The sequence below is a fragment of the Pollicipes pollicipes genome, unplaced genomic scaffold, assembly GCF_011947565.3.
Source record: "Pollicipes pollicipes isolate AB1234 unplaced genomic scaffold, Ppol_2.1 Scaffold_7231;HRSCAF=8579_pilon_pilon_pilon, whole genome shotgun sequence".
In the NCBI taxonomy this organism is placed as follows: domain Eukaryota; kingdom Metazoa; phylum Arthropoda; class Thecostraca; order Pollicipedomorpha; family Pollicipedidae; genus Pollicipes; species Pollicipes pollicipes.
In genome coordinates this window covers 14,399,030-14,421,360 of record NW_023597034.1, presented here as the reverse complement: position 1 = coordinate 14,421,360, position 22,331 = coordinate 14,399,030, and the positions used below count along the sequence as shown (strand labels likewise).

Below are 22,331 nucleotides of genomic sequence, written 5' to 3'. Positions count from 1 at the left end.
TGAGGTCAGGTCGGGTCATGTCTGGGGAGGGCAGGTCAGTCGGGTCGGATCACGTCTGGCCAGGCCGGATCGGGTCGGGTCGGGTCAGCGGTGTATGTGGCGGTATATGCTCAGACAGGGCATGCAATGAGCGCGCCTACCGCATGCCCACGGAGCAGCTGCTGCAGCCACACGGCCTCCAGTTTACGCAAACCACTTAATCTGTTGATGTTTGCTCACAAGAAGTGCTTCCCGCCAAGACATTGACATATCAGCGTCAATCCTAGGTCCGCGCGGACAACCTCAATGCATGTGAACTGCATCGTACAGAGAGACGTGCTTGTCTCGTTGGCATATCACTGCCGCAACAGCCTCCACCCCAGAGACAGCTGTCCGTCTGCTCGGCCACAGCGGCCATGCCGTCAGCTGAGCTCCACTAATCACTGACAGGCAGCTTAACAGCGGCATACACTCCATGCCGTACTCGGCGCCGGCCGTGGGGCGCACCGCACCACTCACCAGCCTGTGCTGCTGGGCCTGCTGCTGCTGCTGCTGCTGGACCTGCTGCTGCTGCTGTTGCTGCACCAGCCGCTGGTACTGCTGCTGGATGCGCCGCTGCTCGTCCTCGGCTCGGCGCCGGGCCGCGATCCTGTTGAGCTCCTCTTGCTGCTGGCGCAGCTCGTCGGGCGTCAGGCGCAGCGCCGCGTCCGCCGCCTCGCCGCCCTTGCGGTGCCGGCCGAACCTGCCCACGCGCGGGCCGCTTAACACGGAGGCCCGCCATACCGACAGGGCGAACGAGGGACGCGCGATAATCAGCACGGTCAAGCGAGCCGATAGGGTATTGCTGCCCAACGACCGACACTATGGGTGATGGTGAGGATAATTTGGGTTTTGGGCGCATCGACTGCAGGATGTCATGCAGCACCCATCCCGATCCTGAGGGGCACACCACGATGGGCGTAATGTGACATCAACATTATCTGGTAGCCCCGTGAGTCGACTGACCGACTCCCGCAGGGCTGGGCGGTCGCCCCTACCTGAACATACTGCCGAGTCCCTTCAGTAGGCCGGAGCGTCGCTTCGCCTTCTTGTCGTCGGCGGCGCCCGAGCTCATGGAGCTCTGGCGGGCGGCGCGGTCTCGGTTGAAGCCCGGCGCCGCCTCCTCGTCCACTAGATAGGTGACAAAATCGGCGTCAGCCGCCAGCGGCACTGCAGGCGTCCAAGGCGCGCGAGGAGGGAGAGACAGAGGGCGGTCAGCGGCGGCAGCGGCCGGGCACGAGCGGTGCGGAGAGCAGCCTCCACCGACAGCGGGCCCGTCTCAGGGCGCGGCCGACGCTGGGTGTCCACCGTAACAGCCGAGAGACGCCGCTGGTGACGAACGGTCGCCTCGCCACCGCGGCGCTGGCCACCACGCGGCACCCAAACGCGGCAGCGATAGACACGGAAGACAGCCCACCGCCACATCACGACAGCCAAAGCAGAAACGACACGAACCGGGTGAAGAACAGGTCCCTTGATGGAGTACAAGGCACGACCGCGTGCTCAGGGCCCCTCCCAAACAGGTTCCGTGAACTGTAAGTGGTGTCAGGGAGATTCTGCGTCGTCACGCTCCTTTTTGCCGCTTGCTGATAGCGACGTGTAAATTGAATGCCGATTATCTTCCATACGCGTAAATATACTGTGGTATTGGGCGATCGAACGCACTACGAGCATGCGGGTGCAACTACTGATGCATCCACATGCATAACTACGCCCGACAAATATAAACACATCGGCCCTTAATAGCACATAAAATAATGTTGTGGCATGCAAAGAGTGAAGTATTTAAATCAGCGACACAAATTTTCCTGACCACCGATGCAAAGCATGACATGGAAACATACCAGACCAAAATGATGTAAAACCGTGCGAGGTGTGGAAATCATGCCTGGGATTGATCACGGAGCGGTTTGGGGGACAGGACGCACGCATTCTCAGCCCACATCGATGGATACTGAACCACTGGGGTGTAAATCGCACCCACAAAGCAACCAGCTGCAGCCATGTCACGACGGCGCCAGTTCGCACAGCTGCTCAGTCGCGGCAGTATGCCGCCGCTGCTGCTCCATGTCTGCCTGTCCGTCCACCCGCCGACGGCCGGCCGGCAGCAGCGTCCGCTGACGCCCGTCCCACCGGCGCCGCCCACTGGGCGTCCACCCGCCGACGGCCGGCCGGCAGCAGCGTCCGCTGACGCCCGTCCGACCGGCGCCGCCCACTGGGCGCCCACCCGCCGACGGCCGGCCGGCAGCAGCGTCCGCTGACGCCCGTCCGACCGGCGCCGCCCACTGGGCGTCCACCCGCCGACGGCCGGCCGGCAGCAGCGTCCGCTGACGCCCGTCCGACCGGCGCCGCCCACTGGGCGCCCATCGCCGGGTGCGGGCGGCCCACGCCGGCCACTCACGCGTCTCCATGCGGTCCCGCATGTTGGCCAGCGGCGCCTCGTAGCTGCGGTCGACAGCGGCGCGAAAGCTCTCGTTGCAGCCGCGGCCGCGCACGGCCTGGGCGGCGGCGCGGTGCGCGAACGGCCGCTCGCTGTCCTCCACCAGCGACAGCTGCCGGCCGCGGGCCGCGTCAGCAGACGCACGGCGAGAGGCCAGCGCCAGGCGCCACGCCCTATGTGCTCGGCTTTACGCACGAGCTGGGGCGAGTGGCTCAACAAGCTCAATCCTACCCACCCCATCGCCGTCAGTCGTCTCCACAAAAAAATCGGTTCTCCGACATGCAAACGGGATACGTATTCCAATAGTCAACCAACAAATCACGGACACGTTGTGCGTTGTCACCAGTCGCCAGCGCTGACCGGCCGTCACGGCCGCGGCGACGCTATCCCTGGGGAGTACCGCCCGACGCCAGCTCACCTCGTGCACCATGGTTTGCAGCGACTCGAGGCTGGAGGACTTCTTCATGCCGAGGCTGGGACCCAGCTCGCCTGCCAACACAGCGGCCCCGGCCGTCACCAAAGCGCAGTGCTGGCACGGGCAGGCGGCGGCGCGCGGCGCCGGCCGGCCTCGCGCCGCCCAGACCCGCCGCCCCATGGCCCGTCTCGCCGGCCGCGGCTCGTCAGCCGGCACCGGGCCGGCGGCGAGCCGCCGCAGCGCCCCGGCCCAGACCGTGCACAGGTCCGCTGTCGGCGCGGGGCGCCGGCCGACAGCCCGTCACGCAGAGGCCTTTACAGGATCAACGACAGGCCTGGTGGGGCTTCCACACCAGGGCCGCCGCCGCCGCCGCCGCCGCCGCCGCCGCTGAGGCGCAGCGACGTCACAGCCGTCCGTGTCAGGAGACAGGCATCAAACGCTTGACATATGAAGAGCCAGCGAAGCCGCGTCACAAAAAGTGACTCCCGCTCTCTTCGCCTTGCTGCGGCTTCGCCCCTGAACCTGGAGTTAAGACTTCCCCGACTTCATCCTACTCTCAAAAGCTACAGCCGTTGCTCACTGACCTGGGCCCAACCCATCTTGGTGGAGTCGCGCTACTTCCTTGCATATAAGAATCGTGACACACAGAACCAGTGTAACATCACCGGAATGTCCCAGATGCGCCTGCTATGCTTCAATTGCGAAATGGTCGTGTCCCTTTCAGACTGTACTCCGTATCAAACAGAAACCTATTAACTCCCTCAACAGAGCGTGAAACTTCGAACCCCATATACCTTGTCCAGTCGTGGTTCAACATCAGCATATCTCATTTTCACATGGCAATACTTTGCCTACACAACGCCATATCGACCTTGTGGTTTGTAAAAATTAAGAATAACAACGCAAATTCAACTGACTAAAGCCGATGATCGAAACAGCCATTCCTTCTCCAAAATGAGAAGTCATGAGGAGAGTTCTTCAATTAACGTATCACGTAAGCGACGCGCTTGCCCCGGTGGCGCCGTCTCCAACGCGGCCCAGCCTGCGGCCGTGAGCCGACCCGCCCCACAGCTGGCGCTCACCCGCGTCCCGGCGGCGCGCCTCCTCCCGGCGCAGCTCGGCCTCAAGCAGGCGGCGCTGCTGCTCGCGCTCCTCGCGCGCCCGCTTGGTGCGCTGGTACGTGTCCGTGCCCTTGGCGTCCTTGGAGGCGTGCCGCTTCTCGCTGATGGACTGGCGGCCCAGCTGGTCACGAGTGAAGCCCACACCTGCCTGCTCCAGCGACGTCCTGACGGCGGGCGAGAGGCGGCGGCGGCGTCAACGGCCGGCAGCACACGGCCCAGCACAGGCCAGCAACAGCCCAGCCACCTCATCAACAGTCCAAGTCTGCGGCAAACTCGCCCCAAAACCCAACAGTGCCCAGCTGGTTCTTGAACGTCACATAAAGCTGTCAGTCGCGAACAATTGCTCGCAGAAATCAACACACCTCCGCATGAAACAAAAATGGGTAATTGAGTCCACCCGCCCAAAACAAAAAAGTCGTTTCGCTTGCCCTCCCGCTCCCTTACTGGCTGGCGTAGGCTGCGTGCGTGAACGGCTCGGCGGTGGCGGCGGCGCTACCCGGTCCGCCGGGCGCCGCCTCGACGGAGACCGCGTCGACAGTGGGGCTGCAGCCGACCGGCCGCTCGCCGGCGGGGGACGCCGCCGCCTGCTGCAGCGCCGACGCGTCCCACGTGTCGTGCGTGGCCTGGGGGCACCGGTCCGGTCACCGCGCCGCGCAGGGGAGCGCTCGCCACATCAGGCGCCAAGACGAACATGCAGAACATCGTCGCCTCTTCAACGATGAGAATGCGCGAACGATTTCACCGCTTCAGCTTGAGCTGGCCGTGGGGCATGCGACATCACTCGCGGGAAAGGGGTCGATCTAACCCAGGTCATCAGCGGAGGTCATCAAACTATTTGTGAGTGATTACAGCTGTGCCTGGGCACGCCGCATCGCTCCCCTTGCCGCGCCAGCTCCCATCCCCAGCCTGGTCCACGGCACAGTTGCAGCCGGCGCCTTACCTGGTAGTAGCTGTCGTTGCGGATGTTGCGGGGGTGTCGGTCGGCGCCGGGGCCGGGGCCGTGGCCGTGGCCGTCGGATGGCGGCGGCGGCGGCGGCGGCCGATGGATCACGGTCACCTGCGACTCCTCGCTGTGGCCCGACTGGTCGCGCTCGCTGGATGGCCGCCAGCCGGCCAGCACCTCGCCTGAAGCCCCGTCAGGCATGGCGTCAAGCGTGGCCACTGCCGGCAGCGCCGCCGCTGCCCCTCACGCCGCAGAGTGAGAGCGACAACGACCAAAGACGGGCAGCAGAGCAGACCTCTGTGGATCGGCCTTCGATGGCAGCAGTTAGTGCGGCGCGACGCGACACGGGAGCGACCCAGGACGAGGAGATGGGGTTAACAGGGCGGCAGCGCAGACATGTCAGTGCCGGCCACTCGTCGCTCTCACCGGACGAATTGGAGAGCATGCTGTTGACAGACTCGCGTCCGCTGCCGCCGCCCAGATCGCCCCGACGCGCTACCGTCAGCGTGATGACGCCCGACTTCGGGCCCTGCGCAGGACAGAAAGAGAGGTGGCGTTACGCGGCTATGCGGGTCAGGCGCCCTCCACGCGGCACACCGGCTCTTCACATCCGAGGTGTAGCGGGCCACCTTGACTGGTGGGGCCCAGTCTAACCCCATGCCACAGGATACAGTCCAACCTCCTGACGCAAGGCGACAGGCCTGACCTCGCAACTCCCAGGCCAGGCCTCTTCGACCTGGCAGGCTGTCCGCCTTCTGAAGACGGTCGGTGGCACCTGGCCTGCCTCGCTGCAGCCGCAGCCCCCGGCCTGACCGGGAGGTCGTGGACCTCGCCTGACCTCTTGGCACATGGCGCGCCGCAGCGTCTCCATGGCGTCGCTGTTGCTGAGCCCCAGCAGGGCCGTGTAGTTGACGTCGATCAGTTGGTCGTTGCGCTGCAAGCGGCCGTCCTTGCTGGCGGCACCGCCGTGAATAACGTTTTTGATGTAGATGCCCACGTCCAGCGGGCCGCTATGGCCGGCCGTCGTCTTGCCCTTGACACTGATACCTGGCGGCGGCGCGCGGCGCGCTCACGGCGCTATCTCTTACGCTGTTTCAGCGCGCACCAGACACCAGCTGGCTGGTGGGGCGCGCCTCGGTGGCAAGTGAGCACACAACTGACGGCTCAAACATTGAGAGATGGGGGGAGTGTGCGTGTGCGTGTGCGTGTGCGTGTGCGTGTGCGTGTGCGCGCGTGCGTAAGTGCGTGCGTACGTGCGTAAGTGCGTGCGTGAGTGAGTGATGCGTAAGTGAGCGCATGAGAGAGTGAGTGAGTGAGTGATGCGTAAATGCGCGCGTGAGTGAGTGCGTGAGTGAGTGAGTGAGTGAGTGAGCGAGTGAGTGAGTGAGTGAGTGAGTGAGTGAGTGAGTGAGTGAGTGAGTGAGTGAGTGAGTGAGTGAGTGAGTGAGTGAGTGAGTGAGTGAGTGAGTGAGTGAGTGAGTGAGTGAGTGAGTGAGCGGGTGAGCGAGAGAGCTGTATGGGGACCAGAAAGAACACAATTGACGGCATACCGAGTGAGACAAGAAATATCAAACGGCATCGATAGGTGCAGACGGCACGAACGCGCACACGAAAAGGCGAACCAGCGCCAGGGCAGCCATGCCTGTGCAAAGAGAACTGCTCGGGCAGGTACTCAGCCAGACCCAGATGGCCGCCGGGAGGCGCGGCATGAGCCTGGCGCGCTCACCGAGGCCGGCTCGCTCCGAGTCGTGCACGGGGATGTCGAACACGAGGACCTCCTTGTCGCGAGAGGGCTCCGACTCGTCCGGCTCGCGGTGGTCGGCCGGCTGCGCGACGCACGAGGCTGTCAGCACACCCTCGGCTGGCCGCTTCGACGGCCACGCCAGCGCTTACCACGGAGCGGGGGACGGGGGGGGGGGGGCGGCGGGGAGGGGGGGGGGGGGGGGGGGGCAGCACCGAGCTCACTGTCAAGACGAAGCTGCCGGCACAGCACATTTTGGTCTTGTTTCAGGAGGCTGATAGCGCCGATCCGAGAGGATCTATTAAAGCCATAAATAGCGCACACTACTCGTCAAATGCACACTGAGCTCTACACTTCTCTTAAGATTACACCTATGCTCTATCTCAGGGCACTACACGGCTGACGGGATGTGGCGCGGCGGCAGGCGCTCGCCGTCGGCCGGCCACTCACCAGCGGCCGCGGCAGCTTGGGGCTGGCGTCCTCCTGTTCGTGGCGCGAGAGCACGAGCTCGACGGGCTGGGCCGGCCGCACGGCGCGCAGCATGTGCACCACCTGGCGCTGGCTGAGTCCGGTGACGGCGACGCCGTCGATCTCCAGTAGCCGGTCCCCCGGCCGAAGGCGGCCGTCCTCCACCGCCGCGCCCTGCCCCCGCGTCCCGGCGTCAGACGGCGGCTCGCGCGGACCAGCGGTCGGCGCCCGCCGTCCGGCCAGCAATGCTCCGGCAGGCAGCGTCCGCGGCGTCGCCCCACACGGCGAGGAACGCGGCCCACGCACAGTCAGAAGTGACATGGCCGGCTGCCGTGCAGGCCATGGTGTGCCTGTCCCCGTTGGCTGTGGTCGTGCACCCACTCTCACACCAGTTACATTGGCAGTGCGCAGCCCCCTTATGGCATAATGGTAGCCAGCAAAGCTCAATTGCGTGCCACGTAACAGGCGATCACAAATGCCGTTTTCATTAATGGCATGTTTGGCTGTACAACCAGCTTAATGGAAACCACATGTCACGGTAAGTATGCATCGGTTTTCAGGACGCCCCTCAAAGACCCTGTCCAGTTTCTAATTCCATCTACTCGGCCGACACAAACAGGTCCGCACGCCACCCTGCAACGAAGCCTGCCTCTTCCGCGCCTCACTTTGCCAGACCTAAATCAAACCCCGTGGCGTGGCGTGGCACGAGTCGCGACCTCGGCGTAGCCTGTGCCACGTCCTGCCCGCCTCCCCTTGTGAGCCCCGGCGTGGCCGGCTCACCTGCGGCAGGATGTTCTTGACGTAGACGGGCGCGTGTGCGCCGGCCGGGTTGTCGCGCGTCGTCACGCTGAAGCCCAGGCCGTCGGCGCCCTTGACCAGCGCCACCGACAGCCGGCGGCCCAGCTTGCGCGTGTTGGACGTCTGCATGACGCTCTGCGTGCGCGACGACAGCGAAGCCGGCACCTTCTTGGTGGGCGAGACGGTGGCGACGCGCGAGCCGCCGCCTGCCGAGACGGAGGCCGGTCACACCCGGGCGGCGCGCGGCGACGCAGGTCACGTCCGCCCTCCGGCCTCGCCCCCAGCCTCCGCGCCACGGCAGCCCCAGTCGAGAGCAAGCGCCGCTGTCGCGGTGCCAAACACGCCAAGTCAGTGATGAGCGGGTCGATGACCGCCGCGAGGGCCAACAAAAACCCCTGACGGCTGGCCGGAGCCGTGCGGCATTCCCGTCCGCCGCATCTGTCTTCGGCACGGCTGCCGGAACGCCACACTGCCCTGCATTCCGGCGCGTTCACAAGCGCTGTCTCCCATCTGGGTCGCTACAGCTGTCGCCAGCCGACCCCGGGGTGGCTGACTGACCTCTGGCGTCGCCGTCGAGTGCGTCGATGGGCGTGTGCGAGCGAGAGAGCGCGGCCGCCGGCGCCGGCGGCTGCGAGCGGCCCGGCACGTGCTCCACCAGCAGTCGCAGATCACCGCCGCTCATCGCGCTCACGAAGATCTCCTGCGCCCTACGCAACCCAGCCGCAGCGTCAGGTCCGGCTGTCACGCGTCCGGTGCTCAGCCGGGCGTCGACGCTGAAGGCTCGACGACACGTGTCGCGAGGGGCGGGGGCTGGCGGGACACGCAGCCGGAGGGAATCTGACCGGGACCGGGGCCACGGGGCACGCCGCGCGCGCGTGAACACCACTTCCTACACGGTAAAGACTAACACAGGACAGCCGCAACACACAGGAAACATGAACGAAGCAGTCCAATCCCAGCCAGCTAAAGCCACAGCCGGCACTGTGGCGATGCCAGTCGTTCGATGGACCTGCCACAAAGCAGGCTTGTAGTGGAAGCGTGGGGTCGTTTGGGGTCTCATACTCTGAAATTGCGGCAGCAAGGACGTGGAAACTATCGGAGGCGGTTGTTTCATTGCGTCAGGTTCATCACTTTTTCGTATTTTTGGAACCAGAATAATTATAGAGCCAGAGTCGGTTAAAATCATGGGCTATACACACCACACCTATGCAACTAATATAAGAAGGAACTTAAAGCGGCGAAAATTGGAACGTGAACTAAGGACAGCACGAGCGTTAACGCGACACACGCCATAGAAGGACTGTTCCAAAAAGGACAAATGCGGCCCAACCAACTACAACAAACGCGCTGCAAAGTTCGTGAAAGACCAGCGCCTGTCACGAAACCTAACCGGATCAAACAGAAACCAGAAGTGCCCCGTTACTGCCGTCGCTGCGCCGCCGCTGGCCAGCGGCCACACCGCTGGCGGGTGGGAGTGGTGAGCCCGCCCGCCGCACCTCTGGAAGCTGATGTTACGCAGGCTGTGGCCGTTGATCTGCACGATGCGGTCGCCGACGGAGACGCGTCCGTCGCGCCGCACCGCGCCGTCCGGCTCCACCCGTTGCACGTGCAGGCCCGCGTCGCGACCGCTCTCGTCACACTCCGGCACCACGTGGATCCCTGGCGGACGGACACGCGTCAGGGTCGGCGCGTCACGACAGGCCACGGGGTTCTATTTGTATGCGAGGGTCGGCCAGCACTGTTCGCCTCTGGGATGCCTGCCACCGGGGCACTGCTGCAACGTCGTGCCCTAACACTGCAGCACGCAGTTCTTCATGTAAACGTAACCAACCCTGGTCAGAGATGCCAGCAAATTTTGGGGGAAGCAGCCTATTCGTGGTTTCATCGGACAGATGCATTGCAAACGGCCACCGGCAGACGGCCAGAACTCACCGAGGGGCCCGGAGACGTCGGTCAGGACCACCAACTGCTGCTGCTGCTGCTGCTGGGGTGGCGGCCACCTGGTATCCTCGTACGAGACGTCTGGCGAGCCGTTGGAGCCCCCCACCGGCTCCCATCGCGGCGTCTGCGGGCTGACCAGACGGTCGGCCGCCTCCGCCCACCTGCCGACCGGCCCCACACGTCACGCCCCAGTCTTCGCTCCATCTCCGCTCAGCGCGTTCCCTTCGCAGCGCAGGCTCACCGCTCGCCTTGTTCCCCTCTTTCCTTCGACACGCTTCACATTCCATCCGCTCACCTCACCTTCCTCAGCTTGGGCTCATCTCACCTCCCTTTTTCCTCTCGCCATCGTGCATACCCTCACTACGCTCCGGCCCGGCTATATTTACCTCATCGGCCTACTTTTTCGATGTCCCAGCCAGCCTACCGCATCTCCGGGCGAGCACATCCTTGTTATTGCCACCGCTTGAAGTCTAAAACGAGCGCAAGTACTTGATACACATACCCGACCAGCCATACCACACACCGTACTATCGGAAACTGCCGTCACACAGCTTCAATCCCTTACAGAAGAGACGGTCCGGTTTCGTTCCGGTCCGGTCTGGCCGGTCCTATCCACCGGACAAGTACGATGGCAGCCTGACGACCCCCCCCCCCCCCCCCCCCCCCGTCTCCGTGGCCTATGGTGCACTCCAGGCTGGTGCGGGCTACACCGCCCGACACTCCTCCGACAGCGTCCGTCGCTTTCCCCGCAGGGCCGCGTGATGTGACCTGAAGTGGCCTGGCCAGAGGGCGAGAGGTCTGGGACCTCCGCGACTCCCCTCCCAGCCAATGGGTGTCTTCTACACCTTAGTGTGGTGCCTCGAATGGGACGCTTCGCTGTATCTGAGTGCAGCATGGTGACCGTGGCGCCTCCAATGAGGCGGCGCCGATGGACGCCAAACCCAGACCAACCGCCGAATGGCGCCCAGGCAGATCGCCCAACCGTTTGTCAAAAACCATTGACTTAACGTTCATGAACTCAAGCATCAGACTCGTTATGAGCCTAAAATAGGGAGTGCCCCTTCTCCTGCTACATTTGCTTGCTTTAGTCTCCTATGTACTAAGGAAGAACCTCAAACGGGGCCAACAGGCGGCACGGGGAGGTATGACAAGCTATGGAGAATGCACACGGCGAGGAAACAGCTAGCGCTGACCATTTTTGGATTGGCATGTTTGGCAACGCGCTATAGTTTAAATAATAACGTACATAAATAGGTCTGCGGCCACGCGTCCCCACGCGCCTAAGCTGATCTACACCAGCTGAGGCAGGAAACGCCAACACAACATAATGTAGAGCATACGGAGCGTTACAGAGAGGAAACGTTATTACCACGGAAGCGAACAGTTATAAGTTGACCACAGCAAACGCACGTGATACTGTGCCCTGTCCAAATCGTTCCGACAGACGGGATACCGGTGTTCCGTCCCTCCACATACAGTGCGCCCTTTGCGAACGCATGCTCGGTCGCACGGCTCCACGGCACCACTAGCATTTCCGTCGTACACCCACATTGCGTCGGGCACCGCAGCTTCAGCTAATCCCACGTAGATTTCGACGTCTGACACCTGTACAATGTGCCCGCTGCTCGCTAGTCAGATGACCGGTCAGGATGAGACAAGTTCCAGGACTACAACAATGCCCGCGTCACGGCGGCCCCTGGGCCTGAGAAAGACCACCTCCCCGCGTGCCCCTATCTGTAACCCCAACAGAGGCGCCAGCGGCCGAGCCACGCCGGCTGCCCAGCCTCCAGTCACGCACCTCCATATGCCGTCGCTGTTGCCGCCGACCTGCATGGAGAGCCGGTTGGCGTCGCGGGCGAGGCGCGAGAACGGCGGCCGGTCGCGCTCGTCGCCCGACGCCTCCTCCCGCTCGCCCGGCGGCGTCAGCTGCTCGAAACTCGTGTCCTGCGGAGGGGAGGCCGTGTCACGGGGGGCAGGCGCCGACCCGTCGGGATCGTCACGGCGTCGCCGGCACGGGTGGCCAGTAGACGCAGAAAATGCGACCACAAGACGGCTCCGTGCTTTCTCATGCGCTAATGCCGACATCATCTGTTGTTTTTTTTTTTCAGTTAACTGCGATGTAATGATTGACGCTGTGTAAATACTTCAATAAAACCAATAGTATGACAATGCACGGACGTTGTTCGGAAGCCTCAAGCTTGTTCGGTCCAGCCCGACTGGTGCTCTGTGTCGCGTCATCGCACCATTCGACAATCTATTCCGGCCTACCCGGTCAGGAGACGGACCGCACACGCATTGCAGCCCCACCAGTCGTGTGAGGCCACCGGCGGAAGGACAAACAGACCGCACACCGAACCCCCGCACGGCCACCGCACCCAGGCGCGCCGCCGCCGCCGTCAGCCACTGTCGCAGGACCCAGCTGCGGGAGGCGCGGGTCGACCGGCAGACGGCGGCCGCATCAGGGCGGCCGGCCGCTCCGGTCCCGCTGACAGCTGGGACAGGCCGGTCGGGCCGACCGAGCCCAGCCGGCGCGGCCGGCCACGGTCGCCGTGTAACGGCCCGGCCCGGGCCGCGCGCACGCCCACCGCTCGGTCGCCGCCGCCACCGCCCCGAGCAGGTCGCGCGGACGAACCTTGCCCCGGGACAGGCCGCCGGCGGTGCGCAGCGCCGACACCGGCAGCCAGCGTGACGGCCTGGTGCGTGTCCGACGGCTCGGCAGTGCGTCACCGGCTGCCTGCTCTGGCGGCTGCCGAGTTCGGGCGGAGCACGCGGGTCCGCCACCAGACACGTGGGCCCACAACCAGTGCCGACGGGTCCAACTCGAGACTACACACCGCCGCGGCTGTTAACAGTGGCCAGACGGGGCCGACGCCTCCACATTGGCATGGGAAAGGTGACCATAGCAGGCGTCACACAGGATATCTCATGCTTTCGTTTTTACGAAGGTTTACATGAAAGAAGAGCCTGCTTGAAAAAAGGTCCGTCGAAAGCAAGGTATGCCACCATTTGTGCGCAAGACGTCCTAATGCCAAAAAAGCCTTGCATGACCGTTGGTTGATCCTTGCATGACGCTGCCCATTGGGCCTTACACTTGCGGCAACCTTCCGATACCACGCGTAAGACCCAACAACGCGTCACAAACCGCCAAATTGCCTTCTTCCGTTTTCGACGCGCGTGCCTTTGGGAATAAGGTCATCGCTCAGCGATCCCACACGGGGTGAAATCAGTACCTTAAGGCAAAATGTTGAACAGTCCGAAGCTCAGCTGAGCAAGATTTTAGCCTGTCCCATTTACACGCTTAAGAGATGCCTGCATGACACCCGATCCAGGCAATGCACGTCATACAGGCAAAATCGCACGGCTCCTGTGCGGAAAACGTGCCGTGCCTCCTTCCGTCTCAGCACCGCGACCAGGCAAACTATTTTGCCGCCAAACATACCAAACCGCTAACTGTGCAGTTCACAAATCAAGTACGAGAAATAGTTTGTCAACGACGTGTGCTCACGGGACGCAGGGAGTAATCGACGAGCGTGACATCTTGGACTATGAAAAGGCGCTCCCCTCCCCCCCCCCCCCCCCCCGATGGTCGTCTACGGCTAATCACTTCTCAATGAAAAACTATTCCAAGAATTAACAACATACCGCTATCAAAATATTGCCTAAATTGGAATTTTTACAAGGTCTCTCAAACCATCCGTGAAGCTCCCAAATGCTTCATGAAGACGAGTAATGTCTCCACGTCAAGGTCCCCACGAAAACGCGTAATGTTTCTAAAAAGTGTGTTTGCAAACACTTCATTAGATAAGTCAGGAGAAAAAATTTAAACAACAGTCGCTGCTGACCGTAGACGCGTGAATTCGGTGTACAAAAAAAAGGTTGGAGTGACGAGTGCAAGCCAACAATCCACGAAGTGTAACGGAAGTAGGTTCCATACCGCAAACCTCAAGGACAACGGTGATGTCAACACAGACTTCAGCTCCATAAAGAATGTATGTCAAACCCCAACGCATGCCTTCCCTCTATGCCCAGACCAGACCAATTCATCACGCCCCAATCGAGTCCCTATGACAGTGAGGTGACTCGTGCTGTCGTGCCCTACACAACACGTGGGGGGGGGGGGGGGGCGCCGTACAGGCCGGCACGTGACCTGCCACCGCCTGTCATTTGGAGATGCCACTCAGAAAACCCCCGGGAGCTACGAAGCCACAGCCAAGCACGTTTCTGAGCGTGCTGCTGACCTTGATCGGGGTCGAGCTGGCCACGATCTGGTTGTCAATGATGGGCGCGGCCGACCACCGTTTGCTGGCGTCGGCGCACAGGTCCGGCGGGAACTGCGGCAGCGGGCACACCTGGTTCAGCGCCGGCTCACTGCCGCGCCGCACCTGCCGGGCACACGCACGCGCTCACACCCGACCGGTCACAGACAGAGCCCGAGCTAGGGCTGGCTCGCTGCAGTGTCTGCCGGCACACGCACGCGCTCACACCCGACCGGTTACAGACAGAGCCCGAGCTAGGGCTGGCTCACTGCAGTGTCTGCCGACACACGCACGCGCTCACACCCGACCGGTCACAGACAGAGCCCGAGCTAAGGCTGGCTCACTGCAGTGTCTGCCGGCACACGCACGCGCTCACACCCGACCGGTCAGACAGAGCCCGAGCTAGGGCTGGCTCACTGCAGTGTCTGCCGGGCACACGCACGCGCTCACACCCGACCGGTCACAACAAACCCGAGCTAGGGCTGGCTCACTGCAGTGTCTACCGGCACACGCGCGCGCTCACACCCGACCGGTCACAGACAGAGCCCGAGCTAGGACTGGCTCACTGCAGTGTCTGCCGGCACACGCACGCGCTCACACCCGACCGGTCACAGACAGAGCCCGAGCTAGGGCTGGCTCACTGCAGTGTCCGCTGCCACACGCACGCGCTCACACCCGACCGGTCACAGGAAGAGCCCGAGCTAGGGCTGGCTCACTGCAGTGTCTGCCGACACACGCACGCGCTCACACCGGACCAGTCACAGACAGAGCCCGAGCTAGGGCTGGCTCACTGCAGTGTCTGCCGGCACACGTCGTTCAGTCAGTGACCTCGGCCAGGAGCCGGGGGCCAGGATTCACTACTCCCCACCATTTGGGGACGCCAAAGCGGGCGGCAACTTGAGATTTAATCCCGAGTGACAAACGACAGCATGGGGCGGAGAGAAACGCGGATTGGACATGGAACGTGCTGCGTTAGAGTGGGGGCGTGGCACGAAGGGAGTGTGCGTTGCCATGACGCAGTAGCGACCGCAATGGTTATCTGTAGCCATAACTCGAACTGACATCCTTTAACATGCGGACGCTAAACACCGCCACCGCCGTGCATCAGACGGCCTTCACCAGCCAGAGGGCGCCGCCCATTGGCGGGCCGTACCTGAAGCGAGCAGGCAGGCGCCTGCTGACCGCTGACCTCAATGTCCATCCGGGAAAACCGCTGCATGTCGTGATCCCCGCCCTGAAACAGGGGGGGGGGTGAGCGACTGGCTCAATAGGCGGCGCTCGGTGTCGACAGGTCGGAGACTGGGGCTCGGGGCTCTGGGGACCCGACCGGCTTCCTGACGCGACCACAGGACCAAATCAACGGCTGGTGCGTCGACGCTAGTGTAGACAAATCGCAGATAAAGATGCCCATTTTCTCGGCTTACGTAGGAAGGAATGGCAGAAAGGTTTTACCGCATTAGCAGGAAAACTCAATGCCAGAATTAGTAGCAGAGGCCTGCGGCTGGTGACTGTGTGCAGAGCATATCCCAGCACTCTGTCCTTGGTCAACTGTCCTTGGTTCAGCATGACCGCTGAGAACATACGAGGGTACCATCACCGTTGTACAACCAGGGTCGGATGTCAATGTTCTGCCATGGTTCAACCAGCCACAATTTAGTGTTTCGGCCGCGCGAGACGTTGCCCCCCACCTGGGTCACGCCAGGCTCGGTGCCCACTCTAGTGTTTCGGCCGCGCGAGACGTTGTCCCCCACCTGGGCCACGCCAGGCTCGGTGCCCACTCTAGTGTCTCGGCCACGCGAAACGTTGTTCCCTACCTGGGCCACGCCAGGCTCGGTGCCCACTCTAGTGTCTCGGCCACGCAAAACGTTGTTCCCCACCTGGGCCACGCCAGGCTCGGTGCCCACTCTAGTGTCTCGGCCACGCGAAACGTTGTTCCCTACCTGGGCCACGCCAGGCTCGGTGCCCACTCTAGTGCCTCGGCCGCGCGAGACGTTGTCTCCCACCTGGACCACGCTAGGCTCGGTGCCCACTGCGAAGTCTCTCGCCAATCCCGCCTGCCTGTGTGTAACGAGAACCCGTCGGAACAACAGGGGAGCCCGAGGGGAACCCGAGGGGAGCCCAGGGGCCGCTCACCCCGGACCCGGGACGATTGCGGCGCCCGCCGCCAGGCGCGCGGGGCAGATGACTGCTGTCACGCAGGAGAGCGTCACGCGGCGCCCAGCCCTGTACCGATGGCGGTGGCACAACGCGGCCCTGGCTGACCCAGAGACGGGACAGCTTCCCTCGTAAGCCCGCACCGGACGGCATGAGCATCGGTCAGTTATATGCGTAAGTCCTTGAAAAACATTGCTAAAGCAAATCATACAGACAGCCGAGGGGCACTCCGGCAGACGGGTGGTGTGTACTGAGTTGTCATGCTTTAAAAAGGTTGAGGCATCATGCCTCTTAGAACGTGTGAGGCCACCGCACTGATTAGTTACAATACATACAGTATGGTTAAATCGTGTCGAATTATTCATTTGCTGACGTTTCGTTACCCCCGCTGTACAAAAACTACTAACCTTATTACCAGCAGCTCATGCGCTACCTGGTAGCTCTACGCTAGCTCCGTCGCTGTACCAGTACCTAACGCTACTACCCCCCAGCCGTGACAAAACTACTAACCTTATTACCAGCAGCTTATGCGCTACCTAGTAGCTCCACGCTAGCTCCGTCGCTGTGCCAGTACCTAACGCTACTACCCCCCAGCTGTGACAAAAACAGCCAACAGGGGAGCTCCTACTGGAGTCATTGGAGGGCGCTGGTAGCGCACTCCAATAACTCGTGTTTTGACATCCCTGAACGCCCAAGTCAAACACCACACATTACTTGGATTGCTCACTGATTATTAGGAGGATAGCGCCTAATGCCGATGGCACCTTTCATGCCGCCACACTCCTGGCCCAACACTAGATATTCAGGTCACTCGCAAATACTGTTCCATTAGCGATCCGGGACGCGCACCCACAGGCTGCGCCCAGAGATGTCGTGCCCAACTGGCGACGTCGCAGCCGAGTTGGTGCCGCTCGCCGCCGAGGTGCCCGCGGGCCCGGTTCACCTGCCAAGCCACACTGCCGGACTGCCGGTCCACACCAGACCGACGGACTGCCGGTCCAGACTACCAGACTGTCAGACTGCTGGGCCAGACTGCCAGACTGTCAGACCGTCAAACCGTCAGGCCGTCAGATTACCCGGCTGTCAGACTCTAAGACTCAGACTGCCAGGCCACTTCAATCTGCCGCTGAGCACGCCGTACCGGCTGAGCCGCGGCGACCGTAGGCTGGCGGGCCGCTCCAGCCTTCGGTCGGCGGGTGGAGCGTCCGGTCCGCAGGTCACCTGGGCAGGTCAGGCCGGCCCTCTATCGGCTGTCCGCGTGTGATCACAAACATCCCCGGCCAACGGCGCGTCAGCCGCCGCCGGCACGAGACGCGGTCGGCGGCGCTTCCGCCGCAGCACGGCCTGCGTCTTGCGGGGGCAGCGGACCATTGGACGTTCAGTAGCGCCGCCCCGGCGCCGGGTCCCAACGCCGGGAGCCGGCCGACGGCAGAGCGGTAGCCGCTGCGGCCGGCCGCTGACGGACGGCGACCGCCCGCCGCGCGGGTGACAGGTGGCAGGCGCCGGGCCACCCGCCGCCGCCGCCGCCGCCGCCGGTCCCGTCCCGCGCCGTCCCGCCCGCCCACACTGTCCTCCGCCCGAAGACATTGTGTCCCACGGTCTCCGGAGCGGCGGGCCTGTCGCAGGCGGGCAGCGGCAGACTCGCCGGCGGGGAGCCCGGCCGACCGCCGAATGGCGATATACCGTCCCTTCAAGGCCGATTTGGGCCTGTGTCATTCTCTCTGATCGAGAAATAAATTATGACTTCTGGGAGCAGTTTTCAACCACCAGCGAACCACAAAAAACAGAAATATTGAGACGTCTACCACTGATCTTTGGCCGTGAACGCTGTGAACTAAAGTGCTACCATAAATGAAGTACCACTTTGCATTATTTGCCTCGCACTAGAATGCTAAACGGACTGCAGAAGGGAGTGCGCTGGAATCTTCGGCGTATTCGACTCAAGTACGTTTTTTCGGTGGACTCCTTGCCTTAGTGAGGTTCACAATGCATACATACTTCCAAAATTACAGGCAGTTGTCCGCATAACTAGCTGATCCATGTCCGCTGGCTAAGCAGCTGGCACGACAAACATGATCTATGCGAGACATGTGTCAGCGGAACAGCTTACAACCGTACGATGAAAAGACATCTTGTCTCATACCAGTGCGCAATTTATGGGCATTAAACGCGCAAAAGTAGACAAGCTTTAATCGAAACCACGTCTGCTGACGCCGTCACATCTAAGTTAGCACCTAGCTCTCTACCCTCGAAGCAGGCTGGGCAAGGTCTGACTCCGACGTCATTCTGACGCAAAAGCTGACAAGCGTTTTGTTGAGAAACCTTTTCCGTAGCTCTGTGCGCCGGGGCGGCTGCCGAGCCAAGACGCCCCTCCGCAACGTCAAGATCCCACGCCAGTCTCACAGGGCGGAGGGGCTGCCGTTACCAGTCCCCCGGGACAGAGGGGCTGCCGTTACCAGTCCCCCGGGACAGAGGGGGCTGCCGTTACCAGTCCCCCGGGACAGAGGGGCTGCCGCTGCCAGTCCCCCGGGACAGAGGGGCTGCCGCTGCCAGTCCCCCGGGAAAGAGGGGCTGCCGCTGCCAGTCCCCCGGGACAGACAGGCTGCCGCTGCCAGTCCCCCGGGACAGAGGGGCTGCCGCTGCCAGTCCCCCGGGACAGAGGGGGCTGCCGCTGCCAGTCCCCCGGGACAGAGGGCTGCCGCTGCCAGTCCCCCGGGACAGAGGGTGCCGCTGCCAGTCCCCCGGGACAGAGGGGCGTGCCCGCCCCCGGGCAGAGGGGGCTGCCGCTGCCAGTCCCCCGGGACAGAGGGGCTGCCGCTGCCAGTCCCCCGGGACAGAGAGGGGCTGCCGCTGCCAGTCCCCCGGGACAGAGGGGCTGCCGCTGCCAGTCCCCCGGGACAGAAGGGGCTGCCGCTGCCAGTCCCCCGGGACAGAAGGGGCTCCGCCAGCCCCGGGGCAGAGGGGCTGCCGCTGCCAGTCCCCCGGGACAGAAGGGGCTGCCGCTGCCAGTCCCCCGGGACAGAAGGGGCAGTCACCGCCAGCCCCTGGGGCAGAGGGGGCTGCCGCTGCCAGTCCCCAGGGACAGAAGGGGCTGCCGCTGCCAGTCCCCCGGGACAGAAGGGGCAGTCACCGCCAGCCCCTGGGGCAGAGGGGGCAGTCACTGCCAGTCCCCCAGGGCGGAGGGGGAGTCGCTGCCAGTCCGCCACGGCAGAGGGAAGCAGTCGCTGCCAGCCCCATGGGGCAGCAGCGACAGCCATTGTCATACTCCTGGGGCAGCGGGGACGGCGGGGACGGCGGAGACTCGCCCCAAGAGAGCCCGTTCCCACCAGCGGACGGCATCGGATAAAATGCAGGCACGGTTGCCGCCCTCGAACGTAGCATCCGACCCATTACCTCCTCGGCAACGCCTGGCACGTTAGCGCACCAATAACGCCAACCGCAGACCGGACCGCAGGAGTGGTCCGCGCTGACTTCACCGGCACACGCTCCGGCATCAGGGCTCAGAGCTCCGGCACTATCGACAGTCCCGCCCGAACGGAAAACACGAACGCCTTCAAACCCAGGGGCATTGTGGGCCAGAGGTCTCCGAGAACGGGAATCCAACTCGGAAGTGGCCAGGACGGACAACGTTACAATCTACCAATGGGAGGGCGACGCCAGCGGGTTATCGCGAGACATAGGTACCACTCGTGCTCCCACGGCTGGGCCGGCGCACCGGCCGTCACCTACCGTGAGGGGGACGGGGCTGGCCGTGCCGTCCGAGCTGCCAGAGGTGCCGTCGCCGCCGCCGTGCGGAGCGGCCCGGCCGCCATGCTCCTCATACACGGCCACGATCTGCTCGCGGTCGTCGGCCACGTCGCTCAGCCGGTCGTCCGGGTCCAGCAGGCCGCCGTCCACCGACTTGAGCGAGTGCACAGTCACCCACGAGTCGGACGGCTGCAATGGCATGGGCGGCGTCAGCGCATGGGAGTGGGGCGGCATGGGCGGCGCCCAGATACGGGTACGGAACAGAGGCGGTGGCAGGGGCTGTGTACGGGCCCGGATGGAGGCAGAGGCATGGTCCAGCCACACAAAGGCCGATCATGGTGGGAAGTCACGTGCCCACAGGAAATCATGTGGTGGAATCAGATGGTGGGCCCGAGGACAGGATGGGGGCATTTGTCACCCACAAACAAAAATCCATACTGCTTTGCCAGAGGAAAATAGTCAGGTCAAGCATCGTGTGACGCATAAAATTATCAAACACAGACGAATGTACTCGCTTGTCCAGTACCAGCAGGTTATCTCAACGGAACTTCCAAAATGGCGAGGACGTAGCGGCTCGTGGAACAGACAAGGACCGATCGGTGACAAACAGGAGCAACAAGTTACGTAACGGGCACTTTTCAGCTCCAACGCTTGGTAAATTACACGATGTGAGTGCCTGCTCAGCCAAATGTTCAAAACGTTTGGCTATTCACCTAAACTGAAGAGCACCATGCCTCAGACCTGGACATGTAAACCACGCCACTACGAGCTGTATGGCCGCCGCTTGTCTGCTGGCTCCCGTGGGCGAAAACGCCCCGCTGCGGACGGCGCTGCCGCGGGCGGCGGGAGTCGATGCTGAGATCGCCCCGCCGTCCGGCCGGCGCTCGCCCGTCGCCGGCACCAGGCGCCCGTCCCGGCCGTGCCGGTGCGCCCGGACGTCACTGTTACGACCCCGGTCGACACGCGGACAATGGCGGTCGAGCGCCGACCGATCGCTATCGACCTGGCTGCTCTCATCTGTCCGGGCGGAACCCGGTGCCGGCCCCGGGGCCAGCCTCCCCGGCGGCCGACCGATTGTCAGCAAGCAGCTGGTCCGACGGCCTTCCACGCGCGAGCCGCAAGTCACGCCGGAGGCCGGCACTCAGACCCGCAGCCCATGACCGCAGCCCGAGCCTCCGGCGCCCCGCTCGACCCGCAAGACGAGCCCGCAGCGTGACGCATCGACACATGCCCGGCTGGTGATTGTTGTTGTTGTTCATTGGTGTTTTCGGGCGCGTCGACTGCAGCGGTCATTTTGGGCGACGGCCGCCAACTGAACAGTGTGCGGTGAGGCCCGGAGACGGACGGCCGCGGCCGGCCCGCACGCAGCAGCCAGGCTGGCTGTGACCGTCACAGTACAGCTCTGTGTCGAGCCAGCGAGGCAAGCCGCAGCGCAAGCTCCACCGCCGCGATATGAAGTCTGGAATGGGAGCGCACCAGCAATGAGCCTGGTCCCCAGATCGCTTCCCGAGAACTGGTTCCTGGTTTCTGATTTCGGAATCGGCAACCTGTCTGGAATAAGGTCAAGAAAGCCAACAGCAACCACAATCCAGCCTGATATTCGACCGACAGATCCAGCAAGAGCCAGTATCCAGCCTGCCAGTCAGCCGAAAGAGCAAGCAATGATCAGTGCCATGTAGTTCCTGGTTTGAGAGCACCAATAACAACCAACAACTATCATGGGATACACCCAGGCATCCAACAGTAACCAAGATCCAGCCTAACATTAAGTGGAACAATCCAGCAAGGACCAGGACCCTGTATGGAACAGGCAGAGATCCCAGAGAACCAAGATGCAACCCACCATTAGCTGAGATCCAGCAAGAGCTAATACCTAGACTGAAGTGATGTCAAAGGAAGCGATAAGAACCCACAATTTTTACCTGACCCTCCTTGTCAGCCTTTGGTGGATGGGCAGGAAAATGGCTAAGCCTGCTTCCAAAATACGTCAAAAGGATCCTCAAAATCCACTTCCGTCTGAAAGTTAAGAGGGCTGAGGGCACCCAAACAGATATGAAACCACATTCATAGTGTTCCTTACAGGTGATAAAAAATGGAAACTAAGCACACCAACCTTTCACAAGATCGTTCCAAATTTCAAATTTGGCTGCAACCCCGTCCCGACGAGATTTTTCCAAGATATTACGCGGCTTGAAGAGTGGAAAATGGCGAATGCACTTATGTGAATTTGTCCATTTCCTGCACTCATGTAACCTTGCAGTTATGGTTTAAAAATTTATTTTTGGCACC

General features: G+C 62.7%; 1 protein-coding gene across 1 annotated transcript in view; it reads right to left on the bottom strand.

Moving 5' to 3' along the window:
- Positions 1–1,012: 1,012 nt before the first annotated feature.
- Positions 1,013–22,331, bottom strand: part of LOC119109750 (partitioning defective 3 homolog B) — a 23,019-nt gene continuing 1,700 nt past the window's right edge. Inside the window, exons 2-20 of the mRNA XM_037233502.1 lie at positions 20,025–20,231; positions 15,295–15,375; positions 14,124–14,267; positions 11,684–11,829; positions 9,877–10,046; positions 9,441–9,603; positions 8,565–8,651; positions 8,223–8,229; positions 7,927–8,109; positions 7,129–7,320; positions 6,664–6,763; positions 5,776–5,984; positions 5,364–5,466; positions 4,935–5,119; positions 4,553–4,617; positions 4,022–4,158; positions 2,877–2,947; positions 2,409–2,516; positions 1,013–1,099 (exon numbers count right to left, since the gene is read on the bottom strand). Of these exons, the coding sequence (XP_037089397.1) occupies positions 1,013–1,099; positions 2,409–2,516; positions 2,877–2,947; positions 4,022–4,158; positions 4,553–4,617; positions 4,935–5,119; positions 5,364–5,466; positions 5,776–5,984; positions 6,664–6,763; positions 7,129–7,320; positions 7,927–8,109; positions 8,223–8,229; positions 8,565–8,651; positions 9,441–9,603; positions 9,877–10,046; positions 11,684–11,829; positions 14,124–14,267; positions 15,295–15,375; positions 20,025–20,231 (2,445 nt within the window). The remainder of the gene's footprint in view (positions 1,100–2,408; positions 2,517–2,876; positions 2,948–4,021; positions 4,159–4,552; positions 4,618–4,934; positions 5,120–5,363; positions 5,467–5,775; positions 5,985–6,663; positions 6,764–7,128; positions 7,321–7,926; positions 8,110–8,222; positions 8,230–8,564; positions 8,652–9,440; positions 9,604–9,876; positions 10,047–11,683; positions 11,830–14,123; positions 14,268–15,294; positions 15,376–20,024; positions 20,232–22,331) is intronic.